Source organism: Ursus arctos, unplaced genomic scaffold (genome assembly GCF_023065955.2).
Source record: "Ursus arctos isolate Adak ecotype North America unplaced genomic scaffold, UrsArc2.0 scaffold_27, whole genome shotgun sequence".
NCBI lineage: Eukaryota > Metazoa > Chordata > Mammalia > Carnivora > Ursidae > Ursus > Ursus arctos.
Window position 1 is genome coordinate 6,450,278 of NW_026622952.1, and position 24,265 is coordinate 6,474,542.

The following is a 24,265-nucleotide window of genomic DNA, read 5'->3' on the forward strand; positions in this document are numbered from 1 at the left end:
TCAGACAAAGCATTAAACTAGACATACTGCACAATAAGAGAATTTTCCTAGAAAGTCTACATTTTCTAGAACCTAAAAAATTCTAGGTTTTCTAGAGAAATTTCCTAGGTTGCTGTTTTTCAGAAAACTCTGATCATAATAAGCAGAAAGCATGCACTTCCAACTGATGTCAAAATACTGGACAGACTCATCTGTACCAGACCTCAGTTTTTTCTTCTTCTAGCAACTGGCTACAGGAAACTCCCAATAAAGCCATACATATGCACTGAGAAAGGGTTAGAGATGTAGCTGGAAGTAGGTGGCATAAGACTATAACCACCTGCTCACATAAACTACCTCATTGGCATTTTGCACATCACCTTTCTGGCTTTGTATGTCATACAGCATTGTGTTCATGGCAGGCAGCTCAGATTTCATGACTTAGGGAGAACTGAGATTCATTGGCCCTCCTTAGACATGATACTTTTTCCAGATTGCCACAATCTCTGCAATTCCATTATGTATCCTTGACACAGACTTTGAAAATCAGATTCCCTTTACTGTCATGCTTGCACTATTTTTTTTTTACTTTCACAATAAATAATTTTCATAATTCATGTACCTATCTAAAATACTCTTACACCCTACTTCTTGCTAGAAGAAACCAACATCCACCATAAAGACTGAAAAATGCCAGATATTACATTTCCAAACTTCTTTTGCAACCAGATCATGTGTATGTGGCTTAATCATGGCCGGTGGATCCTGAGGAAAATTCTGCTGAGGACTTCTGAAAAAGATTGTTCTTTCTTGTAAAAGAGATAGGTAGAAACCTATAAGCCCCTTTTCCCTATCTTTAAAGAAAAAAACCACCTGGACATGATGAAGGGAAAATTCAAGAGAGTGATGGGGAAGTCAGTGTGGAGATTTGACAGTGATGAAATTCAATGATCCAGAACTAAAAAGCATCTCTTGTCTCTGTCATTACGTGTACAAAATAATCTCTATTATTTAATCCCCTTTTCTTCAGGCATACTACTAATGTGGATAAAAGTTGCTAACTGATACAACATTCAACTCCTCACGATACAGCCAGATACGTAAGCTGCTTACAAAAGCAAAATACAGTTGTAAAAGAACCTTTTGCTATTCATTTATTCAACAAAATTGATTGAGCAACTATTTTGTGCCGTGTATTATTCTATGTGTTGGAGATACAGCAATGGACGTAAGATATATAGCTTCCCGTTTACATGCTGGTGAGGGAGACAGACAATAAATACGTAAACAAAAAAGTGGTGAGTCATATGATGATAAGTACCATGGAGAAAAATAAAACAAGCCAATTGAGAGTTTAAGAAAAGGTCTAATCTTATTATTTCCTTCCTTGTGGTAGTTTGGGGTTTTGTTTGTTGTTGTTGTTGTTTTAAGATTTTATTTATTTATTTGAGAGAGAGAGTATAAGTGGGGGGAGAGACAGAGGGACAAGCAGACTCCCCACTGAGTGAGGAGCCCAATGCAGGGCTTGATCCCAGGACCCCGAGGTCATGACCCAAGCTGAAGTCAGATGCTTAACCAACTGAGTCACCCAGGTGCCCCATGTTGCTCTGATAGGTGTAAAATTAAATTGTTCGAGATTTTTCTTGCTTCTTCTCTTAGAACTGCTTTTGCTGGATCCCAAAGGTTTTCAACTGTTGTGTTTCATTTTCATTTGTTTCCATGTACTTTTAATTTTACTTTTTATTAAGTTTTTAATTTTAATTTCACTATAGTGAACTTACAGTGTTATATTAGTTTTAGATGTACAACTTAGTGATTCAACAATTCCACACATAATTATTCAGTGTGCATCATGATAAGTGTACTCTTAATACCCTTCACCTATTTCACCCATCCCCCACCCACTTCCCCTCTGATATGTTTTATTTTAAACAAGTACCCTCAGTTAAAGTTATTTTTTACTTGAGGCATACTTCAGAATACATGGAGTATATATATAAAACATTCATCCAAGAAAAACAGAATACACATTTTCTTTAATTACACACAGAAGAATCCCCTGGTCATGTCATCATGTAAAAAGAAACATAACAGTGGGCATCTGGGTGGCTCAGTTGGTTAAGCACCTGCCTTCTGCTCAGGTCATGATCCCAGAGTCCCAGGATTGAGTTCCACATTGGGCTCCCTACTCAGTGGGGAGTCTGCTTCTCCCTCTGCCCTTCAACCTGCTTGTGCTCTCTCTCACTTGCTCTCTCTCAAATAAATTATTTTTTTAAAAAAGAAACATAACAAATATTATAAAATTAAGATGACTGAAATCATACTAAGTTTTATTCCAACCAAAACTAAAAAAGCAAAAATAAAACAAAGCCAGAAAAACTATAATGAAAATACTAAATATTTAATATGTAAATATTAGACAACACACTGCTGCACAAGCAATGGGTCAAATAAGAAATAAAATGGCAAATCAAAATATGTCTCAATACAAAAGAAAAAGAAAGCACAATATTTCAAAACGTATGGGATGGAGCAAAAGCAAATGTTAGAGTGAAATTGATGCTGTAAATGCTTGTATTAAGAAAAAAGTTTAGGGGTGACTTTTTTCTAGATATGTCACTTGAAGTAAGAGAAATAAAAAAAAATAAACTATTTAGACTACATCAAAATAAAAATCTTCTGCACAGTGAAGGAAATAATCAATAAAACTAAAAGGCAACTGACTGAATGGAAGAAGATATTTACAAATGACATATCTGATAAAGGGTTAGTATCCAAAATATATAAAGAACTTACCCAATTCAATACCCAAAAAAACAAATAATCCAATTTAAAAATGGGCAGAAGACATAAGCAGACATTTCTCCAAAAAAGACATGCAGATGGCCAACAAGTACATGAAAAGATGCTCAACATCACTCATGAGGGAAATGCAAATCAAAACTACAGTGAGATATCACCTCACACCTGTCAGAAAGGCTAAAATCAACAACACAAGAATCAATGGGTGTTGGTGAGGACGTGGAGATAAAGGAACCCTTGTGCACTGCTGGTGGGAATGCAAACTGGTAAAATCAGTCTGAAAAATAGTCTAGAGATTCCTGAAGAGGTTAAAAATAAAACTACCTTAGGATACAGCAATCACACTACTGGGTATTTACCCAAAGAATACATAAACATTAATTCAAAAGGATACATGCACCCCTGTGTTTATAGCAGCATTATTTACAATAGCCAAGATATAGAAGCAGCCCAAGTGTCCATCAATTGATGAATAAAGAAGTAGTATATATATAAGTGGAATATTATTCAGCCATAAAAAAGAATGAATCTTGCCATTTGCACAGCATGGATAGAGCATGTTATTATAATGCTATAAGTCAGTCAGAAAAAGACATACACCATATAATTTCACTCTTGTGTAGAATTTAAGAAACAAAACAATTGAGCAAAGAGAAACAGAGAGTGGAGAGAGGCAAATCAAGAAACAGTCTCTTACTTATAGAGAACAAACTGATGGTTAGTTACTAGAGGGGAGGTGAGTGGGGGAATGAATGAAATAAGTGATAGGGATTAAGTAGTGCATTTCTCCTGATGAACATTGGGTGATGTACGGAATTGTTGAATCACTGTATTGTACACCTGAAACTAATATAACACTGTATGTTAACTACAAGGGAATTAAAATTAAAAAATAAAAAAATAAAGCAAAAATAAAAAACAAAAATGCAATAGAGAACCTCAACAGAATCAAGCAAACAGAAGAAACAATATGCAAATCTTTATTCCTCCCTTACTGGTATGTATGTATGTATGTATGTATTTATTTATTTATTTATTTATTTATTTATTTATGTTTTTTTATTATGTTAGTCACCATACAGTACATCCCTGGTTTCTGATGCAAAGTTCGTGATTCATTAGTTGCGTATAACACCCAGTGCACCATGCAATACGTGCCCTCCTTACTACCCATCACCAGTTTATCCCATTCCCCCACCCCCCTCCCCTCTGAGGCCCTCAGTCTGTTTCCCAGAGTCCATAGCACTGGAGGAGATAATGCTAAGTGAAATAAGTCAACAATATGCAAATCTGAAGACATGTCCAGGCACAGGGGAAAAAAGAACAAAAAAGAGTGAAGTCCCACAGGATTATGAGACACCAACATATGAATCAGTAAATGCATTATTACAGTCACATTAAAAGAAAAAGAAAGAGAAAGAGGCAGAAAGCTTATTTAAGGAAAAATAGCTGAAAAATTCCCAAATCTTAAAAGACAAATGGGTATCTAGGTTCACAAAAGTCAAAGGATCCAAAATAGGATCAACCAGAATAAGACTAAACAGATTCACATTGTAAACAAATTATCAAAAGTCAAGGAAAAAGAGAATTTGACAGAAGGCAGAGAAAAGTGGCTACTCATATACAATGGAACCCCCACAAAACTGAGTGGATTTTTTAACAGAAACCTTGTAGGTTAGGATGGAGTGGATGATATATTTGAAGTTCAAAAAAAATCTGCCAAGCAAGAGTACTATATCCAGAAAAACTGCCTTTTAAAAATAAAGAAAGATAGTCTTTCTCAAACACAAAGTGAAGGAGTTTATCACAACTAGACCTGCCTTCAAGAAATGCTTAAGGGAGTTCCTTAAATTAAAATGAAAACACACTAAGCAACAATGAAAAAGCATAAAAAAATGTAAATCTCAATGATAAAGGTAAATATACGAACAACTACAGAATAATATAAAGCTGTGATGATGATTTATAAATTACTTTCAATCTAATACAAAAGTTAAAATATAAAAATTTGTTTGTATTTTGAATACACAATATAAACAGAAGTAATTCTGACTAAAAGGGCACGAAGTGTGTGGAGGGGGAATAAAAGTATAAATTTTTTGGGACACAACTGAAGTTAAGCTGTTATCAACTTAGATGGTCACAACTACAAGTCACTTTATATAACCCTCAAGCTGTACAAAGGAAAAATCTATAACAGATACATAAAAGATAGAAAAGAATCAAAGTTACTACCAAAATATCATAAAATTACAATGGACAACAATGACAGAGACAATACAACTGCAAAACAGACAGAAAACAATAAACAAATGGCAATAGTAAGTCTTCACCTACTAAAAATGAATTTAAAATTAAATGGATTAAATTCCCCAACCAAAGGGCATAGACTGGGCAAACGGATTAGCCTCAGGGCCAACCCGGAGCTAGCCTCTCCACTATGCGTCTGCAGACAAGTGGCCCAAACACTATCATCAACATCTAATGCAGTGTGTATGCCTGGGCAGGAGGGTGCAGCTATGGTAGAGTATGCCAACAGCCAGTGACAAGACAGCTGCTAGTGAGCCCATAATTGGCCTCGGCCATTGCTGCTTGTCCTGGCCTTTATCACTATAAGTGTGTATCCAACCAGCCCCTACCCCTACACGGGCACCTGGGACAGTCCTCTGCAGCCAAGGGTATGCACTTAATCACCTCCAGCCACCACCACTGCCTGTCCCTAGTCTCGCCACTGGACCTGGAGATGTTGCTGAGGACTCCAATTGCTCCAGCAGCCACTGCAGACTGTCTGACCACACAATGTCCATGCCATGAACCCCAAAAGCCAAAGAGATATTACACCCTGTGGACCCCATGCCTCCAACACATACCCAAACTGGGTACACTGCACCACTAGACTCAGGGTCACCACCTACTCAAAAGAGACCCCTCCCATAGATGAAAGCCTTCCCTTACCAAAGTCAGTCCATAAAGTCTGGAAGAGGTGACGGCTTCTTCAAATGAGTAGATAACTACACATGGCTACAGGGATCATGAAGAAGCAGAGAAACATGATACCACCAAAAGAATACAGTAAACCTCCAGCAAATAGTTTCACACAAATGGAGATCCAGGAATTGTCTGATAAAGAATTCAAAATAATTGTTCTAACAATGCTCAGAGAGCTACAAGAGAACACAAGAATACAGATAAACAATTTAATAAAATAAAAAACAATACAAGAACAAAATGAGAGGTTCAACAAATAGAAAACAGAGAGAACCAAACAGAAATTTTGGAGCCGAATAATCCAATAACTAAACTGAAGAATTCAGTAGAATAGTTCAACAGTAGAACTGACCAAGCAAACAGAAAAATCACTAAGCTAGAAGACAGACCAACTGAAATTATCCAATCAGAGAAACTAATGGAAAAAGAATAAAAGGGAATAAAGAAAGCCTATGTGACTTATAGGACACCTCTGAGAGAAATAATGTATGCATCATCGGAGTCGAAGGCTTACTTAAAGAAATAATGACTAAGAACATCTCAAGCCTGGGGAGAGATTTGGACATACAAGTTTATGACGTTAACAGATCACCTCAAAATTTCGATCCAAATGATCTTCTCCAAGATACATAATAATAAAAAAGACACACTGTAATAAAACTATCTAAAATCAACAAGAGAAAGTGGCCAAAGAAAAATACTGTCTCTCATAAAAGGGAACCCCCCCATAAAGTTGTCAGTAGATTTCCCAGCAGAGATCTTGCAAGTCAGGAGACAATAGGATGATATAGTGAAAGTTCTGAAAGAAAGAAACTGGTAACCAAAAATACTTTACCCAGCAAAGTTGTCCCTCAGAAATTAAGGTGACATAAAGATTTTCCCTAATAAATAAAAGCTAAGGGAATTGATCAACACTAAATCTGCCTTAGAAAAAATGCTAAAAGGAGTTCATCAGGCTGAAATGAAAAAAGCTAATCAGATTAGTAACATGAACACAAATGAAAATATACAACACATCTGCAAAGGCAAGGGCATAATCAAATTCATAATACTCTAAAACTGTAATATTGTGATGTGTTAACTCTAGTATAAAGGTTAAAGGAGAAGAGTATTAAAAATAGCAATAGCTACAGTAATTTCTTATTGGATTCATACTACAGAAAGATGTAATTGTGACATTAAAAACATAACAGGAGGGGAGAAATGGGAAGGGTTTTGAAATTGATCAAATATATTATTATTGGCATAAAATAAGCTGCTATACATATATTTTATGTAAGTCTTACAGTAATCATAAACAAAAATCTGTAGTAGATTCACAAACAATAAAGAGAAGGGAATCAAAGCATACTACTATGAAAAATCACAAATTCCAAAGGAAGGCAGAAAGAGAGGAAGAAACAAAGAAACTATGGAACAGCAAAATAACGGTTAGCAAGTTGGAATTAGTAAGTCCTTGCCTATCCACAATCATTCTAAATGCAAATGAATTGAATTTTCTCATCAAAGGACATAGAGTTCCTTCATGAATGGGTAGAAAAACAAGACCCAAGTATATGCTGCCCACAAGAAATTCACTTCAGCTATAAGGACACACATAAGCAAATGTAAAGGAATGAAAAAAGGAATGTTTTCCATGCAAGCAGAAAACAAGCAAGCAGCAATAGCTATATATCAGACAAAATGGGCTGTAAGCCAAAATGGCAACAAGAGGGGGGGAAAAATCATTATACAATAAGGCAGTCAATTCATCAAGAAGATATGACAATCATAAATATATATGCACCCAATATTGGAGCACCTAAATATCATAAGCAAGTACTAACAAAACTGAAGGGAGAAACAGACAACAATACAATAATACTAGGGGACTTAAATATTCCACTTTCTACAATGGATCGATATCCAGACAGAAAATCAACAAGGAAAAAAAGCTGGACCAGAACCAGACTTTGAGCCAAATGGATATAACAGACAATACAGAGTATTCCATGTAGCAGCAGCAGAATACACATTCTTCTCAAGTGTGCATGGAACATTCTCCAGGACAGATCATATGATAAGTCATGAAACAAGTCTTAGCAAATTTAAGACTGAAACCATACAAAGTAACTTTTCCAACAACAAAAATATGGAACTAAAAATTAATAATGGAAGAAAATCTGGAAAACTCACCAATACACGGAAATTAGAGAACATGTTCTGAAACAACCAGTAGGTCAAAGAAGAAATCAAACATGAAATCAAAAAATATACTGAAACAAATGAAAATGGAAGAACAACATATCGAAATCTATGGGATTCTGCAAAGCAGTTCTAACAGGGAAGTTTATAGCAATAAACACCTCCAAATAAGAAAAAAGAAAGGTCTCAAACAACCTAACTCTATACCTCAAGGAAAATGAAAAAAGAATAAACAAGCCACCAGATTAGCAGATGGAAAGAAATAACAAAGAGCAGACTAGAAATGAATTAAATAGGGATGAGAAAAACAATAAAAAGATTAACAAAATAAGAGCTGGGTTCTTGAAAAGACACACAAAATTGACAAATATCCAACTAGACTAAGAAAAAAAGAAGACTCAAATAAATAATCATAAAATAGAGACATTATAACTGATAACATAACACACAAAGGATCATCAGCAACTTTTATGAACAATATATGCTGACAAATTGGATAACCTAGAAAAAGTAGATAAATTCCTAGAAACATAACCAACCAATACTAAATCATGAAAAAACAGAAAATCACAACAGACCAATAGTGAACGAGACAGAATCAGTAATCGAAAACCTCCCAACGTAAAAAAGGCCAAACCAGATAGTCTCCCTGGTGAATTATACCAAACACTTAAAGAAGAATTAATGCCAATCATTCTCAAACTCTTCCAAAAAACTGAAGAGGAGAGAACATTTCCAAATTCATCCTATGAGGTCAGCTTTATCTTGATACCAAAGTCAAATAAGACTATAAGGAGAAAACTATAGACAAACACCTCTAATGAATACAGATGTAAAAATTCTCAACAAAATATTGCTAAACTAAATTCAACAGAACATTAAAAGAACCAAACACCATTATCAAACGGTATTTATCTCTGGAATGCAAGGATAGTTCTACATATGCAAATAAATAACTGTGATATACCTCATTAATAGAATGAAAGATAAAAGATCATAAGTACCTCTCAATAAATACAGAAAAAGCATTTGACAAAATACAACATCCTTTCATGATAAAAATAACCAGCAAATTGAGTACAGAAGGAACATACCTTAACACACAAATGCCACATATAATAAACCCACAGCCAACATCATACTCAACTGTGAAAAGCTGAAAGCTTTTCCTTTAAGATGAGGAATAAGACAAAGGTGCTTATTCACACCACTCCTATTCAACATAGTAACAGAAGTTGTAATGAGAGATGTCAGGAAAGAAAAACAATAAAAGGCATCCAAATTGGAAAGGAAGAAGTAAAACTGCCTTGTAGAAAATATAATCTTATATAGAGAAAGTCCTAAAGACCCAATCAAAAAGGTGTGTTAGAACTATTAAATTCAGTCACTCTGTAGGGTACAAAATCAACATACAGAAATCATTTGAATTTCTATACATTAATAACAAAACACCTGAAAAAGAAATAAAGATAACAATACCATTCTCACTAGCATCGAAATCAATAAAATACTTCAGAATAAATTTAATCAAGTAAGTGAGAGATCTGTACCCTGAAAATTACAAGACTTTCATGAAAAAAACTAAGATACAAAAGAAAAGATATCTTGTGTTCCTGGATCAGAAGAATTATGGTGTTAAAATGTCAGTACTACCCAATACCATCTGTAGTTTCAACGTAATCTATATTACGTTGCACAATCCAAGAGGCCATAATTACCATAATTTCAGAAAGAGAAAAAATTCCTAAAATTTGTATGGAACCACAGAAACTTTGAAAAGCCAAAGAAATCTTGAGAAAAAACAAAACTAGAGGTACACAATTTCAATTATACTCCAAAGCTGCAATAATTGTAACAGACCAATGGAACAATGGAGAAACCAGAACCAAACCCCGTGTATATGCTCAACAAATATTTGATAAGGGAGCAAAAATACTCAATGGGGAAAGGAGAATCTATTCCATAAATGACATTGGAAAACAGGATATTCACATGTAAAACAATAAAAGTAAACCCCTAGTTTACACAAGTCACAAAAATTAACTTGAAATAGATTAAAGACTTAAATGTAAGAACGAACACCATAAAAATCCTAAAAGATGACATAGGGAAAAAGCACTGACACTGACATTGTTGTTGGCAATCGCTTTTTAGATATGACACCAAAGCACATGTAACAAAAACAAGAAGTAATAAATGGAATTTTAGCAAACTAACAGGATCCTACAAAGCAAAAGAAACAATCAAGAAATGAAGACAATCTATGGAATGGGAGAGAATATCTGCAAATCATGTATCTGGTAAGGAAAATGTCCAAAATATATAAAGAACTTGTAAAACTCAATAGCAAAAACCCAAACAAATTTATTTAGGGATGAGCAAAGGAATACAATAGACTATTTTAAAAGACATAAAAATAGCCAAAGGTACATGAAAATATGCTCAATATATCACTAATATCAGAGAAATGCAAACCAAAACCACAATGAGAAAACTTACATTTATTAGAATGGCTCTCATCAAAAACTCAAGAAATAACAAATGTTGGCAAAAATACAGGGAAAATGAAACACTTATGCACTGTTGGTAGAAATGTACATTGATATAGCCACTATGAATAGCAGTATGGAGGTTCCTCAAAAAGTTAAAAGTAGAACTACTATTATGATCCAGCAATCCCATTTCTAATCCACCTCAGATCCACAGGAAACGAAAACAGGATCTTGAATAGAAATCTGCATACTTATGTTTATATCAGCATGATTCACAATAGGCAAGATATGGAAACAGTGTCTATCAAGGGATGGATCGATAAAGAAAATGTAGTATTTATATAAAATAACATTTTATTCAGTCATGAGGAAGAAAGAAATCCTTCCATTTGTGCCAACACTGATAAACCTGTGGGCATTATGTTAAGTGAAAGAAGTTAGACAAGGAAAGACAAATGTTCTATAGTATTGCTTATATGTGAAATCACCAAAAAAAAAAACCCATAAAAAACAAAACTGACTCAAGGAAACAAAGAGTACATAGCCTGTGATTACCATAAGCTGGTAGGTGGGGGAAAGGGAGAGATGCTTGTCAAAGGGTACTAATTTCTAGTCATAAGATGAATTAAGTTCTGGGGTTCTAATGATGATTCTACTTAATAATACTGTATTACATCCTTGAAAGTTACTAGGAGAAAAGATTTTAAATGTTCTCACCACAAAAAGAAATGGTAATTATAGGACATGATGGGGGTGTTAGCTAACAATATGGTGGTAATCATTTTGCAATATATAAGCATATCAAATCAACATGTTATATACCTTAAAATGACAAAATGTTATAAATCAATTATATCTCAATAAAGCTGCAGAAGGCAGTAAGGGTCAGGAAAGACTTAAGACCTGAAACTGTAAAACTACAAGAAGAAAACAGGGGGAAACCACTTGAACACTGTTCTAACACAGTATTTTAGATACGACATAAGAGCACAGACAACAAAAACAAAAATAGACAAGTGGGGCTGCATCAAACTAAAAAACTTTTTTAAAAAATATTTATTTTTAGAGTGAGAGAGCAAGGGAGGAGGGACAGAAGGAGAGAATCTTTCAAGTAGACTCCCCACTGAGCAGGGAGCCTGACGTGGGGCTGGACCCAAGACCCATGAGATCATGACCTAAGCTGAAACCAAGAGTCAGACACTCAACCGACTGAGCCACCCAGGCACCCCCAAACTAAAAAACTTCTTAATAAATGAGACCTATAGGAGAAATATTTGCAAACCATGTATCTGATAAGGGGTTAATCTACAAAATATGTAATGACTCGTAATAACGCAAGAGCAAAAACAAATAATGAGATTTAAAAATAGCAAAAGACCTGAATAGACATTTCTTAAAAGAAGACATACAAATGACCATCAGATTTATGAAAAAGTGCTCAGCATCACTAATCATCAGAAAAATGCAAATCAAAACCACAACTTACACCTTTTAGGATAGCTATTATCAAAAAGATAAAAAATAACAAGTGCTAGCAAAGATGTGGAGAAAGGGAAACCTTTGTCCACTGTTGCTGGGAATGAATTTGGCACAGCCATAATGGAAAACTGTATATAGACTACTCAAAAATTAAAAATGAACTACATTATGATCAAGCAATTTCATTTCTTGGTATATATATATGTAACTAATATGTTAAGTACCTTGATTGTGGCAATTATTTCATAAAACATCAAAACATCAATTCATATACCTTAAATATGTATCTTTCTTTGTCAGTTATACCTTAATAAAGTTTGAAAAAATAAAAGTACAGATATTAAAGAATTTAAATATACATAATTTAAATTACACATACATACATATGTATATAATTATGTATATAATTATATATGTGTGTACATATGTACATTTCTATAATTATATTTATAAATGTAATATGCATATACACACACATATATAATTATATATAATTAATTTCTACTTGTCATATAAAAATATGAAGTACCAACTATGCAGATACTACAAACAATAATACCTTTTCCAAATGTGATCTCACAACGTGCATCTGTATCATGGCAGACTCCATCATAACATACATATTGTTGATTACATGTCTGTCCATTCTTTACAGTTATATCATATGGACAGTCTGGTGAGTTTCCATCACAAAACTCAGGAAAATCACATTGTCGATGTTTTTGTCCCCTACATTGAACACCTGCTCTTTCGATCTAATAGAAATTAAAATATAAAAAAATAAAGCATTACATTTAAGATTGCTGTGTTTTTCAATACTTGTTTCAAAACTGTTCTATTTTTAAATTAATTTTATTTATAGTTTAATGATCTATTTATTCATTAGTGTCTATTAGTACCTTCTTTGTATAAAGCATTATGCTTATCATATTGGAAAAAATGTTATCAACTACAACAGGAAATAAGCATATACACATGGAAAAGTATAACACAAATATGATGTGATGACAGCCAAAGTTCTGTTTGTGTTTCAGTGAAAGGGAGGAAAAATCATGTTTACCCTGAAATAATTATTTCTTGGGTGAAAACAGTGTAATTCAACAATTTCCAAATAAAATATACTAATTCAAAGCATATTTTGTAAGTATGGAATATTTGTAATTCTATGACAGGTGTGATACATAAATAACTGAGAATTAATCGAGGAAAACAAAAGGGTAGTTAAAGAGGCAGTTCTTAGAGAAGAAACTCAATCATGATTGTTATGCTGAATTATCCTGTAGTTAATTAACACTTTCATATATAGAATCTGAAAATGTATATAAACAGTCTTAAAGGGGCATCTATCTCATACTTCTTAATTGATGATTTCCAATTGACAATAAAAAGATCACAGAGGTAAGAATGTAATCACATGATAAGATTCTAGAAAAAAATAACAAAACTGCCTTAGTCGAGGATAGTCAACAACACAGAACCCATGGTAGGTAGTTCAATAAAGGGATTGTCATATGACAAATCTGTTACAAATATATTGCAGGAGCTGAAAAGGAAAATGGGACAAAAGTCAACATCTTCAACATATAAACTAGTATGGGATCTTTCAATTAAATGATCTTCGAATAAATAAGTTTGTAATTTAAACTTTGTGATAATGTAGCATTTAGAAAGTGCTATTCTAGTAAGTTTCATTATTTATACATTTATGGGAAACTGCAGTGTCTTTCAATTACATACCTACAGATACCTATCACAACCAGCAACAATATTTTTATTTCTAAAAATATAAATAATGGATAGAGTAAATAAAAAGTCCCATTTAAGGGAGATCTTCTGTATTGAAAATTGTATGATAGCTCTCAATCAAGGCTTAAGAAGAACAGCATCAAATTAGGCTGAATAATGGTATAAGAAGAAAACCTGAACATCCAATTAAGGTTCACAAAATCAGAAATCTGATTCTGAATCTAATATATTTTTCTTTATTTGAAAGTTCACTTATTTTTTAAGTTTTAATTTAAATTCGTTAGTTAACATAAAGTATAATATTAGTTTCAGAAAGTTCATTTATTTTTATTTACAGCTATAGGCCTAAGTGATTTAAAGTATCTAAGACATGATTCATTATATACTTAGAAGATATTAATAAATTTAAGTCTTACTTGACAGTTCCTGCAGCATAATCCTACATCACACCGTGATCCTGGTTTCAGTGTACAAGTTCGAAAATTACAACAGCTAACAGCTCCACATTGCTATGAATTAATGGAATGCACAAGCAAGAATACATCATGATACTAATATAAACTTTGGCAGGAACTATATTTACTGGGCTTTTTTTTTTTAGTTTTGGGGAAGAATATGAATGCTGTCAATATTTGTATTTCTGCATCTCTAAACAATTAAAACACTAAAGTAAGACTTTCACTTCAGGTCAAAACAGAGTAACTGGTACCAAGCAACTCTTACTCAACTAGAAAACTAGGAAAAATATATGAAACAACTTTTTTCAGAAATTAGAGAATAGTAAGAGACAGCAGAATGGTGGTTAATACTGTCTGGAGGGTGGGAAAAAAGGGGAAATACGGTTCAAAAGGTAAAAATTTTCATTTAAGAATGAATTAGTTTTCAGGATCCACTGTACAGCATGATGACTATAGTTAACAATACTGTATTGTACACTTGAAATTTGCTAAGAGGATAGATAAAGTGTTCTCACCAAATAAAAAAAAAACAGTAACTGTGTGAAGTGATGGATATGTTAATTAGTTTGATTGTAGGAATCATTTCAGAAGGTATACATATACCAAAACATCATGTGGAACACCTTAAAAACATAACTTTTACTTGTTAGTCATACTTCAATAATGCTGGGGAGGGGGTATGTAGAGTTTATGCCCACCGCAGTGTTAGAACGTTCCCAAAATTTCTCTCAGTACTTACACCAAACACAAGTTCAATGGATTTCCAAAACCACTCACAGATTTGGTAATTTACTAGAAGGACTCACACAAACTCACTGAAAGCTGTTATATTTACAGTTATGATTTATTATACAGAAAAGATGCAAATTAAAATTAGCCAAGAGAAGAAGCAACTAGGACAGAAGCCAGGAAAACCTCATACTGCCATCACCCCAGGGAATTACGGACATAATACTCTCCCAAAACTGATGTTTGAAATTCCTGACTTATGCTATGAGGCCAGGGTTACTCTAACACCAAACCCAGAGACATTACAAAAAAGGAAAATTACAGACCAGTATCTCTCATAATCATTCAAACATCAATGAATTCATCATATTGACAGGCTGAAGAAGAAAAACCATATGACTGTAACAATTGATGTAGAAAAAGCATTTAACAAAATCCAATACTCACTTAATGAATTATACAAAATATTAGCAAACTAGGAATAGAGAGGAACTTCCTAAATTTGATAGTGAACATACAGAGAAAACCTACAGCTAATATCATATATACAGTGAGAAACTATAAGCTTTCCCCCTGAGATCAGGATCAAGACAAGGATGGTCCTCACCACTCCTTTCAACATCTTACTGGAAGTTCTAGCTGATGTAGTAAGACAAGAAAATGAAATGAAAAATATACAGGTTGAGAAGGAAGAAAACAAAAACGTGTTTCTTCCATATATTCTGTGATTGGCTATGTAAAGAAAATCCCAAATGATTGATCAAAAAGCAAAAAAAAAAAATCTCCTGGACTAATAATTTATTATAGCAAGATTGCTGGACACAAAGTTAATAAACAAAAGTCAATTGTTGGGACACCTGGGTGGCTCAGTCAATTAAGTGTCTGCCTTCAGTTCAGGTCATGATCCTGGGGTTCTGAGATCGAGCCCCACATTGGGCTCCCTGCTCAGCAGGGAGCCTGCTTCTCCCTCACCCTCTGCTTCTGCTTGTGCTCATGCTCTGTCTCTGGCTTAGTCAAATAAATAAAATCTTTTGAAAAAAAAGTCAATTGTTTTCCTGTATTCCAACAATGAAAAATGGGAATTTGAATAAAAAACATGATGCCATTTATATTAGCACTAAAATAATGAAGTATTTGGGAATAGTTCTAACAAACTATTACAGAATCTGTATGAGAAAAACTACAAAACTCTGAAGAAAGAAATCAAAGAAGGCATAAATAAATGGAGAGATATTCCATGCTCATGGATAGGAAGACTCAATATTGTTAAGATGTCAGTTCTTCCCAATTTTATCTACAGATTTGATGCAATTTCAATAAAAATTCCAGCAAGTTATTCTGTAGATATTGACAAATTGATTCTAAAGTTTATATGGAGATGCAAAAAAATGCTGAATAGTCACATAATACTGAAGAGAAGGAAGAGGAAGAAGAAGGAAAAGGAGGAGGAGGAAAAGAAGAAGAAAAAAATGAGGAAAAAAACTGAAGAACTGACACCTGACTTCAAAACTTAGTATAAATTATAATGACAGTATAGTATTCACAAAAAAATAAACAAACAAATCACTGGAACAAAATAAAAACACCAGAAACAGACCAACACAGATAATAAATCTTTAACTCCACTTACAATGGAGTAAATGCAGCTCAATGGAGAATGGATAGTCTTTCCAACAAATGCTGCTAGAAAAACTGGACATTCACATGGAAAATAATGACTAGACACTGACTCTACCTTTCACAAAAAATAACTCAAAATGGATCATAAATTAAATGTAAAATGTAAAGCCATAAAACCTCTAGGAAGGTAGATTTAAGAGAGTAGATCTTACCACTCTGAGTAGTAAATAAATAGGAATAATACCAATCTTAAATAAATTCTTTCAGAGAGTACTGAGTTCATAATTGCCTTGATGCTTAAACCAGAAAATATTAAAAGAAAAGAAAAAGAAAAAACTGCAGACTGCAATCCCTTTGTGAAGGTAAGTGCTGTCATCCCAAACAAAATATCAGCAAATTAAATCTAGCTCTATATATACTGAATAATGCAAGTGAAGCTAATGTCAGAATGCATGGTTGGGGGGGCGCCTGGATGGTGCAGTCATTAAGCGTCTGCCTTCAGCTCAGGGCGTGATCCCGATACTCTGGGATCGAGCCCCACATCAGGCTCCTCTGCTGGGAGCCTGCTTCTTCCTCTCCCGCTCCCCCTGCTTGTGTTCCCTCTCTCGCTGGCTGTCTCTCTCTGTCAAATAAATAAATAAAATCTTAAAAAAAAAAAAAAAGAATGCATGGTTGGGTTAGCATTCAAAAACCAATCAATGAAATGCACCATATTAATTAATGAATTAATTTTAAAAAGGAGAAAACTCATTTGAATCAGCTCAATAGACACAAAAATAAGATACTGGACAAAATTCAACACTAATTCTTGATTTGAGACTCTCAGCTAACTAGAAATAGAAAGGAACTTATTCAAAATGCTAAGGGTACTTATTTACCAAAAAAGCTTTTGTCTAACATTACATTTAGTGGTGAAAGTCAGAAAGCTTCCCCCCCCAAATAAAAACAAAGCAAAGACCATTCTCAACATTTCTAATTGACACTAGATCCAACGTGAATTCACAAAAGTAAATTGTATTTTATATATTAGCAATGGATAATTGTTAAACAAAATTTTAAAACAATGCTACAGAAACAAGTAAACTATAGAAAAACTAAATGAAGAAGAAGAAGAAGAGCTAAATAAGTGGAGATATATAGCATGTACATTGATTGACAGACTCAATTTTAATAGAAAAAGTAATTCTCCCAAGATTGATATATGAATACCACACAATTCCAATAAAGTCCCTACATTCACATGCTGATTCTCAAATTTATATGGAAATAAAAATGCCTCAGAAAAATAAAACTATCCTGGAAAAAAGGAACAAAGTTGGTTGATTCACATTACCTGTTTTCAAGATTTACTGTGAAAATACATTAAATAAAACAGTGTAGTGCATAAGTATGGTTACATAAATAAACAGAAAAGAATCCAGAGATAGACACACATGTATAGTAATTTACTTTCATAAGAATGCTAAGGTAATACAATAGTGAATATAGTCATTTTAACAAATACTGCTAGAAAAATTTGATATTCAAATGGAGCATAATGAACCTCAAAAAAATCTTCCCAAACACAAAAACACAACCAAAATGGATCAAAGACTAAATGTGAGTGATAATTTTAAAACTTCTCATAGAAAACATAGGAGAAGATATTCATGACCTTGAGTAAGCAAAGATTTCCTAGCACAAAAAAAGGATGACCATAGAAGAAAAAAAATAATAAATTGGTCTTCATAAAAAATAAAAAATCCCTGCTATTCAAAGATGCTGTTAAGCAACCAAAAAGGTAATACATAGATTGGAAACAAATATTTGTAATATACATGTCTAACAAAGGACTAGTATCCATCCCATAGGAAAAAAACTCTTACAAATCAATAATAAAAAAACAAACAACTTAATGGTTAACAAGAACATGAGAACATGCTCAACATTATTATACTCAAAGAAAATACAAACCAAAACCACTGTAATGGCTAAAATTTAAAAGGCTGCAACATCACATTTTGGTGATGATGTGGAGGAAATTAAGTTTCATATGTTGCTGATAAGAGTGTAAAATAATACAACACTTTGGAAAATAGTTTGCCAGTTTCTCATGAACATACACTTATATGATCTAGCAATTCTAGTTTTAGGAATTTGGAATAATGGCCCACCACTGTTAACAACTCAAATATCCATTAGCAGGTAAATGAAAAAACAGATTATCTTCTATTTAACAACAAAGTATTACACAAAATACAAAGGAAGAAACAATTGTGACATAAAACAACGCTGAATGAATCTCAAAACACAGTATTGAAAGGAAGAAGCCGGGGCACCTGGCTGGCTCAGTCAGAAGAGTATGTGACTCTTCATCTCAGGGTCATGAGTTCAAGCCCTACATTGGGTATAGAGATTACCTAAATAAACAAATAAATAAACAGAAAGTAAGTAAGAAAGAGAGAGAGAAGGGGAGAGGGGGGAAGAAAGGATAGATATGTACTGTATCATTCTATTCAGACACTTTTTAGATTAGGTAAAACTGATAATCAGAGGTTTTCCTGAACAGGTATCACAATCTCAGATTTCAAGATATAGTACAAAGCTATAGTAATCAAAGCAGTATGGTACTGACACAAAAACAGACACTTAGATCAATGAAACAGAATACAAAGTTCAGGGGCGCCTGGGTGGCGCAGTCGTTAAGCGTCTGCCTTCGGCTCAGGGCGTGATCCCAGCATTCTGGAATCGAGCCCCACATCAGGCTCTTCTGTTAGGAGCCTGCTTCTTCCTCTCCCACTCCCCCCGCTTGTGTTCCCTCTCTCGCTGGCTGTCTCTGTCAAATAAATAAAATCTTTAAAAAAATAAATAAATAATAAAAAAAGAATACAAAGTTCAGAACTAAAGCTCAGCCACACTTATATGGGTCATTGATCTAAAACAAAGGAGGCAAGAATATACAATGTGGAAAAGACAGAATCTTCAACACTTTAGTGTTAGGAAAATTGGAGAGCTACATGCAAAAGAATAAAACTGGACAACTTTCTTACACCATACACAAAAATAATCTCAGAGTAGATTAAGAAACTACATGTGAGACCAACCTGAAACCATAAAACTCCTAGAAGAAAACATAGGCAGTAATTTCTTTGACACAGGCATAGAAACATTTTTCCAGATATGTATCCTCTGGCAAGGGAAAAAAAGCAAAATTAAACTACCGGGGCTGCACCAAAATAAAAAGCTTCTGCACAGCTAAGGAAACCATCAATGAAACAAGAGGGCACCTGCTGAATGGGATAAGATATTTGCAAATTATATATCCAATAAGGGATTAATATCCAAAATATATTTAGAACTTATACACTTCAACACCAAAAAAAAACCCTCCAATTAAAAAATGGGCAGTGGACCTGAATAGACATTTCTCCAAAGAAGACATACAGATGGCCAACAGACACATGAAGAGATACTGAACATCACTCATCATCATGGAAATGCAAATCAAAACCATAATGAGATATCACTTTACACCTGTCAGAATGGCTAAAATCAAAAACATAAGATAACATGTGTTGGTAAAAATGTGGGAAAATATAACTTGCATTGTTTAGGAATGCAAATTGTTGTAACCATTGTAGAAAACAGTATGGAGTTTCCTCAAGAAATTAAAAATAGAAATATCAAAGAAACCCATAATTCTACTACAATGTACTTACACAAAGAAAACAAAAACGCTAATTCAAAAAGATATGTGCACCACTATGTTTATAGTTGAATTACTTATAATAGCCAAGATATGGCAGCAACTCAAGTGTCCTATGACAGATGAATGGACAAAGAAGATGTGGGAGATTCTATATCTATAGATATAATAGAATATAAATAGATAGATGATAGATGATAGATAGATAGAGATAGATAGATAGATAGATAGATAGATAGATAGATAGATATAATGGAATATTACTTATCCACAAACAAAACAATAAAATCCTGCCATTTGTGACAACATGGATAGACCTAGAGGATATAATGCTAAATGAAACAAGTCAGTCAGAGAAAGACAAATACCATATGATTTCACTCATATGTGGAATTTAAGAAACAAATCAACAACAACAATAAAAAGACAAACAAAAAAACAGAGAAAAAATGGTGGTTGCTAGAGGGGGAGTAGGCAGAGGAATGGAGAAAACAGATAAAGAGGATTAAGAGTACACTTATTATGATGAGCACCAAGAAATGCATAGAATTATTGAATCATACTATGGTCCTGAAAATACCATAACACTGTATGTTAATTATATTTTAAGAGAAAGAAATTAGGAGAAAAATAAATTAAGAAATTAAAGAAAGAGAGAGAGAGAAAGAGAGGAAGGAGGGAAGGAAGAAGGAGGGAGGGAAGGGGAGAGGGAGGGAGAAAGGGAGGAAAGTTGGAAAGCAGAATTAAGAGGGAGGAAATGGGGGCGCCTGGGTGGCACAGCGGTTAAGCGTCTGCCTTCGGCTCAGGGCGTGATCCCGGCGTTATGGGATCGAGCCCCACATCAGGCTCCTATGCTATGGGCCTGCTTCTTCCTCTCCCACTCCCCCTGCTTGTGTTCCCTCTCTCGCTGGCTGTCTCTATCTCTGTCAGATAAATAAATAAATAAAATCTTTAAAAAAAAAAAGAGGGAGGAAATGTTCTACAAATGGCAAAACATATTAGAAAGGGACAGTAATTAAAACAGTGTGGTATGGATACAAGTATATTCAGACCCATATATGTATCACACCCTAATATCACTTCCATCTATCTTGTAATCATGGAAATGTACAATATCTGCAGCATGGCTGCAAATACTGAATTGTCTAAAAGTACTACAACCTGGGCCTTTTACATTCACTATATTTTCAGAGTTTCACTACCAAGTGAATAATTAAAACCACCCTATGTTCAGACTGTAATATTAAGAGCCTTACCTTACCATATTACAGATTCCATTGTGAAATAATATCCTAAAGGATACTTGATGGTCGGCTAACACATTAATCTTCGATAAAACATTTATAAAATATTCAGAGGTTAAGCACAGGCTTGGAAAGATCTCATATATTTAGTTTAGAACATAAAAGCTCATTCTAGACTCCCATTTTTCCCATCAGCAATAATTTTTAAGAGCACATTTTATATTTGTTCAAAATCCTTCAACCTACATCTATATAGTATATTCTTGTATGTATTTCAAACTGGATTTCACTTCCTGTAAATATTCTGCGTGATAGTCATATTTGAGATACACAGCATTAATGACAAAGAGATGATCTAAAACAATAAATTTATTAATTAACTTTCCTATTTATCAGACTTACTTCCTCAGTACCACAGTCACACACTTCACCTCTCTCCACTTTGCCGTTGCCACAGATTGATGCCGGACCTGTTTGCATTTGTGGCTTATTCTGAAGACATTTGGCACCCATATTTGATATGAAATTTTCAAAGTCACTCAAACTGCAACTGCTAAAAGTCTTCACACCACTTGATCGCCTAGAGGTAAATCCATACAATGTCATTGGCATTACACTTCTGAAAACACAACTCTATATAATATAAATTAATTTCAAAATGTTAAATTTAATAGGTAATGATAAATGTTTATAACAAGTGCTTAGAGGTCAAAATTATTCCTGGATAGATCATGTGATTTTATTCACTGGGATACATGTCCTTGTTCAAACAAAATTAAGTACAACATAATAGTAAAAACCAAACAAGCCAATTAGAAAATGGCCACAGACTTGAATAGATCATTATTCAAAAATACATACAAATGGCCAACAGGAAAATGAAAAGGTGCTCAATATCACTAATCATCAGAGAACTGCAAATCAAAACCACAATAAGATATCACCACACACCTGTTAAGATGGCTATTATCATTTTAAAAGATCAGATTTGGCAAGGATATGGAGAAATTGGAATCCTTGGTACACTGTTGGTGGGAATGTAAATTGGGGCAGTCACTGCGGAAAACAGTAGAGAAGTTCTTCACAAAATTAAAATAGAACCACCATATGATCCCACAATCCCACTTCTGGGTATATATCCAAAATAACTGAAATCAGGATCTCAATGAGATATCTGCACTCCCATGTTCACTGCAGCATTATTCACAATAGCAAAGATACAGAAGCAACCTAAATTTCCACTGACAGATGAATGGATTAAAAAAAATGTGGTACATACATGCAACGGAATATTATTCAGCCTTAAAAAAGAAGGCAATCCTGCTATATGCAACAACATGGATGAACCACGAGGACATTATGCTAAGTGAAATAAGCCAGTAATGGAAGACATATACTGCACGATCTCACATATATATCTCAAATAGTCAAACTAATGGATGCAGAGTTTGTACCATGTGTAATGGTAGTTGTCAGGGGCTAAGAGGAGGTGGAAACGGGGAGTTATTCAATGGGTATAAAGTTTCAGTTATTCAATATGAGTACATTTTAGAAACCTGCTATACAACAAGTACCTATAGTTAACAATACTGTATTGCACATTTAAAATTTTAAGAGAACTCCTGTTAAGTTTTCCTACCACAATAAAAAAAATTAAGACTACTTTTAATTTAACTTTATTTTTATAAACATTATAAACTACATGTACCTAAGAGAAAACTTTGAGTTTCTGGGCATGACTGTATATAAATTCTTATATAGAGAGAAAGATATTTATACATGTATATGATGTCTCTTGCCTAGGAATGGAGAAAACCCTGTATCCATTTATGTCAATTCCCAGATATAGGTCAACAATTCTTCAAACTTCTCTTCTACGCCCTCAGGCTTTCCCCTGACCATTATAAAATTAAGAATCAAGCTCTTTGAAAGTTTGAATCTTTTCTATTTCAATGTTTTTTTCATTTTTTATTCACAGGTTTGTAGTGCATATATAATATGATTGATGATTCATTAAGTAGTAAGTTGTTTGAGGCAGGAACTTTATCATCTTTATTATTGGTATTACTTATCACAAGTACACAGTACTTAAACACAGAATCAATTTTCTATTGATTTTTCATAATAACAAAAAACTTTTATTAAACAGACTATACTGTGCTTAGTTCTGAGCTTTCCAACAGATATCAGAGATATCTGTCCACATACCACTAATAAAGATAACTTCAGAGAACATTTCCATAACATAAGTCACTTCCAATACATAGTAAAAATCTATCAGACAAGGAGAAAAATGACATTTATTGAGCACCTATTATTAGCTAGGTATTTTAGATACTTGAATATTTAATCCTTATGACAAATCAGGGAGATTGGTATTGCCACCAACATTATATAGAAATTGAACTAAAGTTCAGAAAAGCTGAAAACCTCATAAAACTCAGTTTGTAAATTAGCAGGATCAGCATTCACATACAGTCATTTAAGACTTCAAATTCAGGTATTTTTTTTATCCCCGAATTCATCTTTGAACATTACATAATAAAATTTTACTATTAAATATTAATATATTTTTTTACTATAATACTATAAATTTTGATAATCCTATCACCAAAATTGAAAGGTTAGGAAAATTCTAATTGAAAACTATATAACATTTTGGCTCGGTTCTGGAAACTACTTTTAGCCAACTATATGTAATCCCAAGTTATTCACCTTTTTGCTCCCTAAAATGGCAGTTCTTAAGAGCATGTGTTCCCAAATATTAGTTGTAATCAATTATACAGAAGTTTTTCCATTTATTTTGTTGAGATTTTACCCTTTGAATCCTAATGCTCTGTTAGCTTTGTTCCCACATTA

At 33.6% G+C, this 24,265-nt stretch overlaps 1 protein-coding gene across 1 annotated transcript in view; it reads right to left on the reverse strand.

Moving 5' to 3' along the window:
* Nucleotides 1-24,265, reverse strand: part of ADAM32 (ADAM metallopeptidase domain 32) — a 168,340-nt gene that overhangs the window by 61,890 nt on the left and 82,185 nt on the right. The window contains exons 12-14 of the mRNA XM_057303370.1: nucleotides 21,809-21,986; nucleotides 14,087-14,179; nucleotides 12,484-12,679 (exon numbers count right to left, since the gene is read on the reverse strand). Of these exons, the coding sequence (XP_057159353.1) occupies nucleotides 12,484-12,679; nucleotides 14,087-14,179; nucleotides 21,809-21,986 (467 nt within the window). The remainder of the gene's footprint in view (nucleotides 1-12,483; nucleotides 12,680-14,086; nucleotides 14,180-21,808; nucleotides 21,987-24,265) is intronic.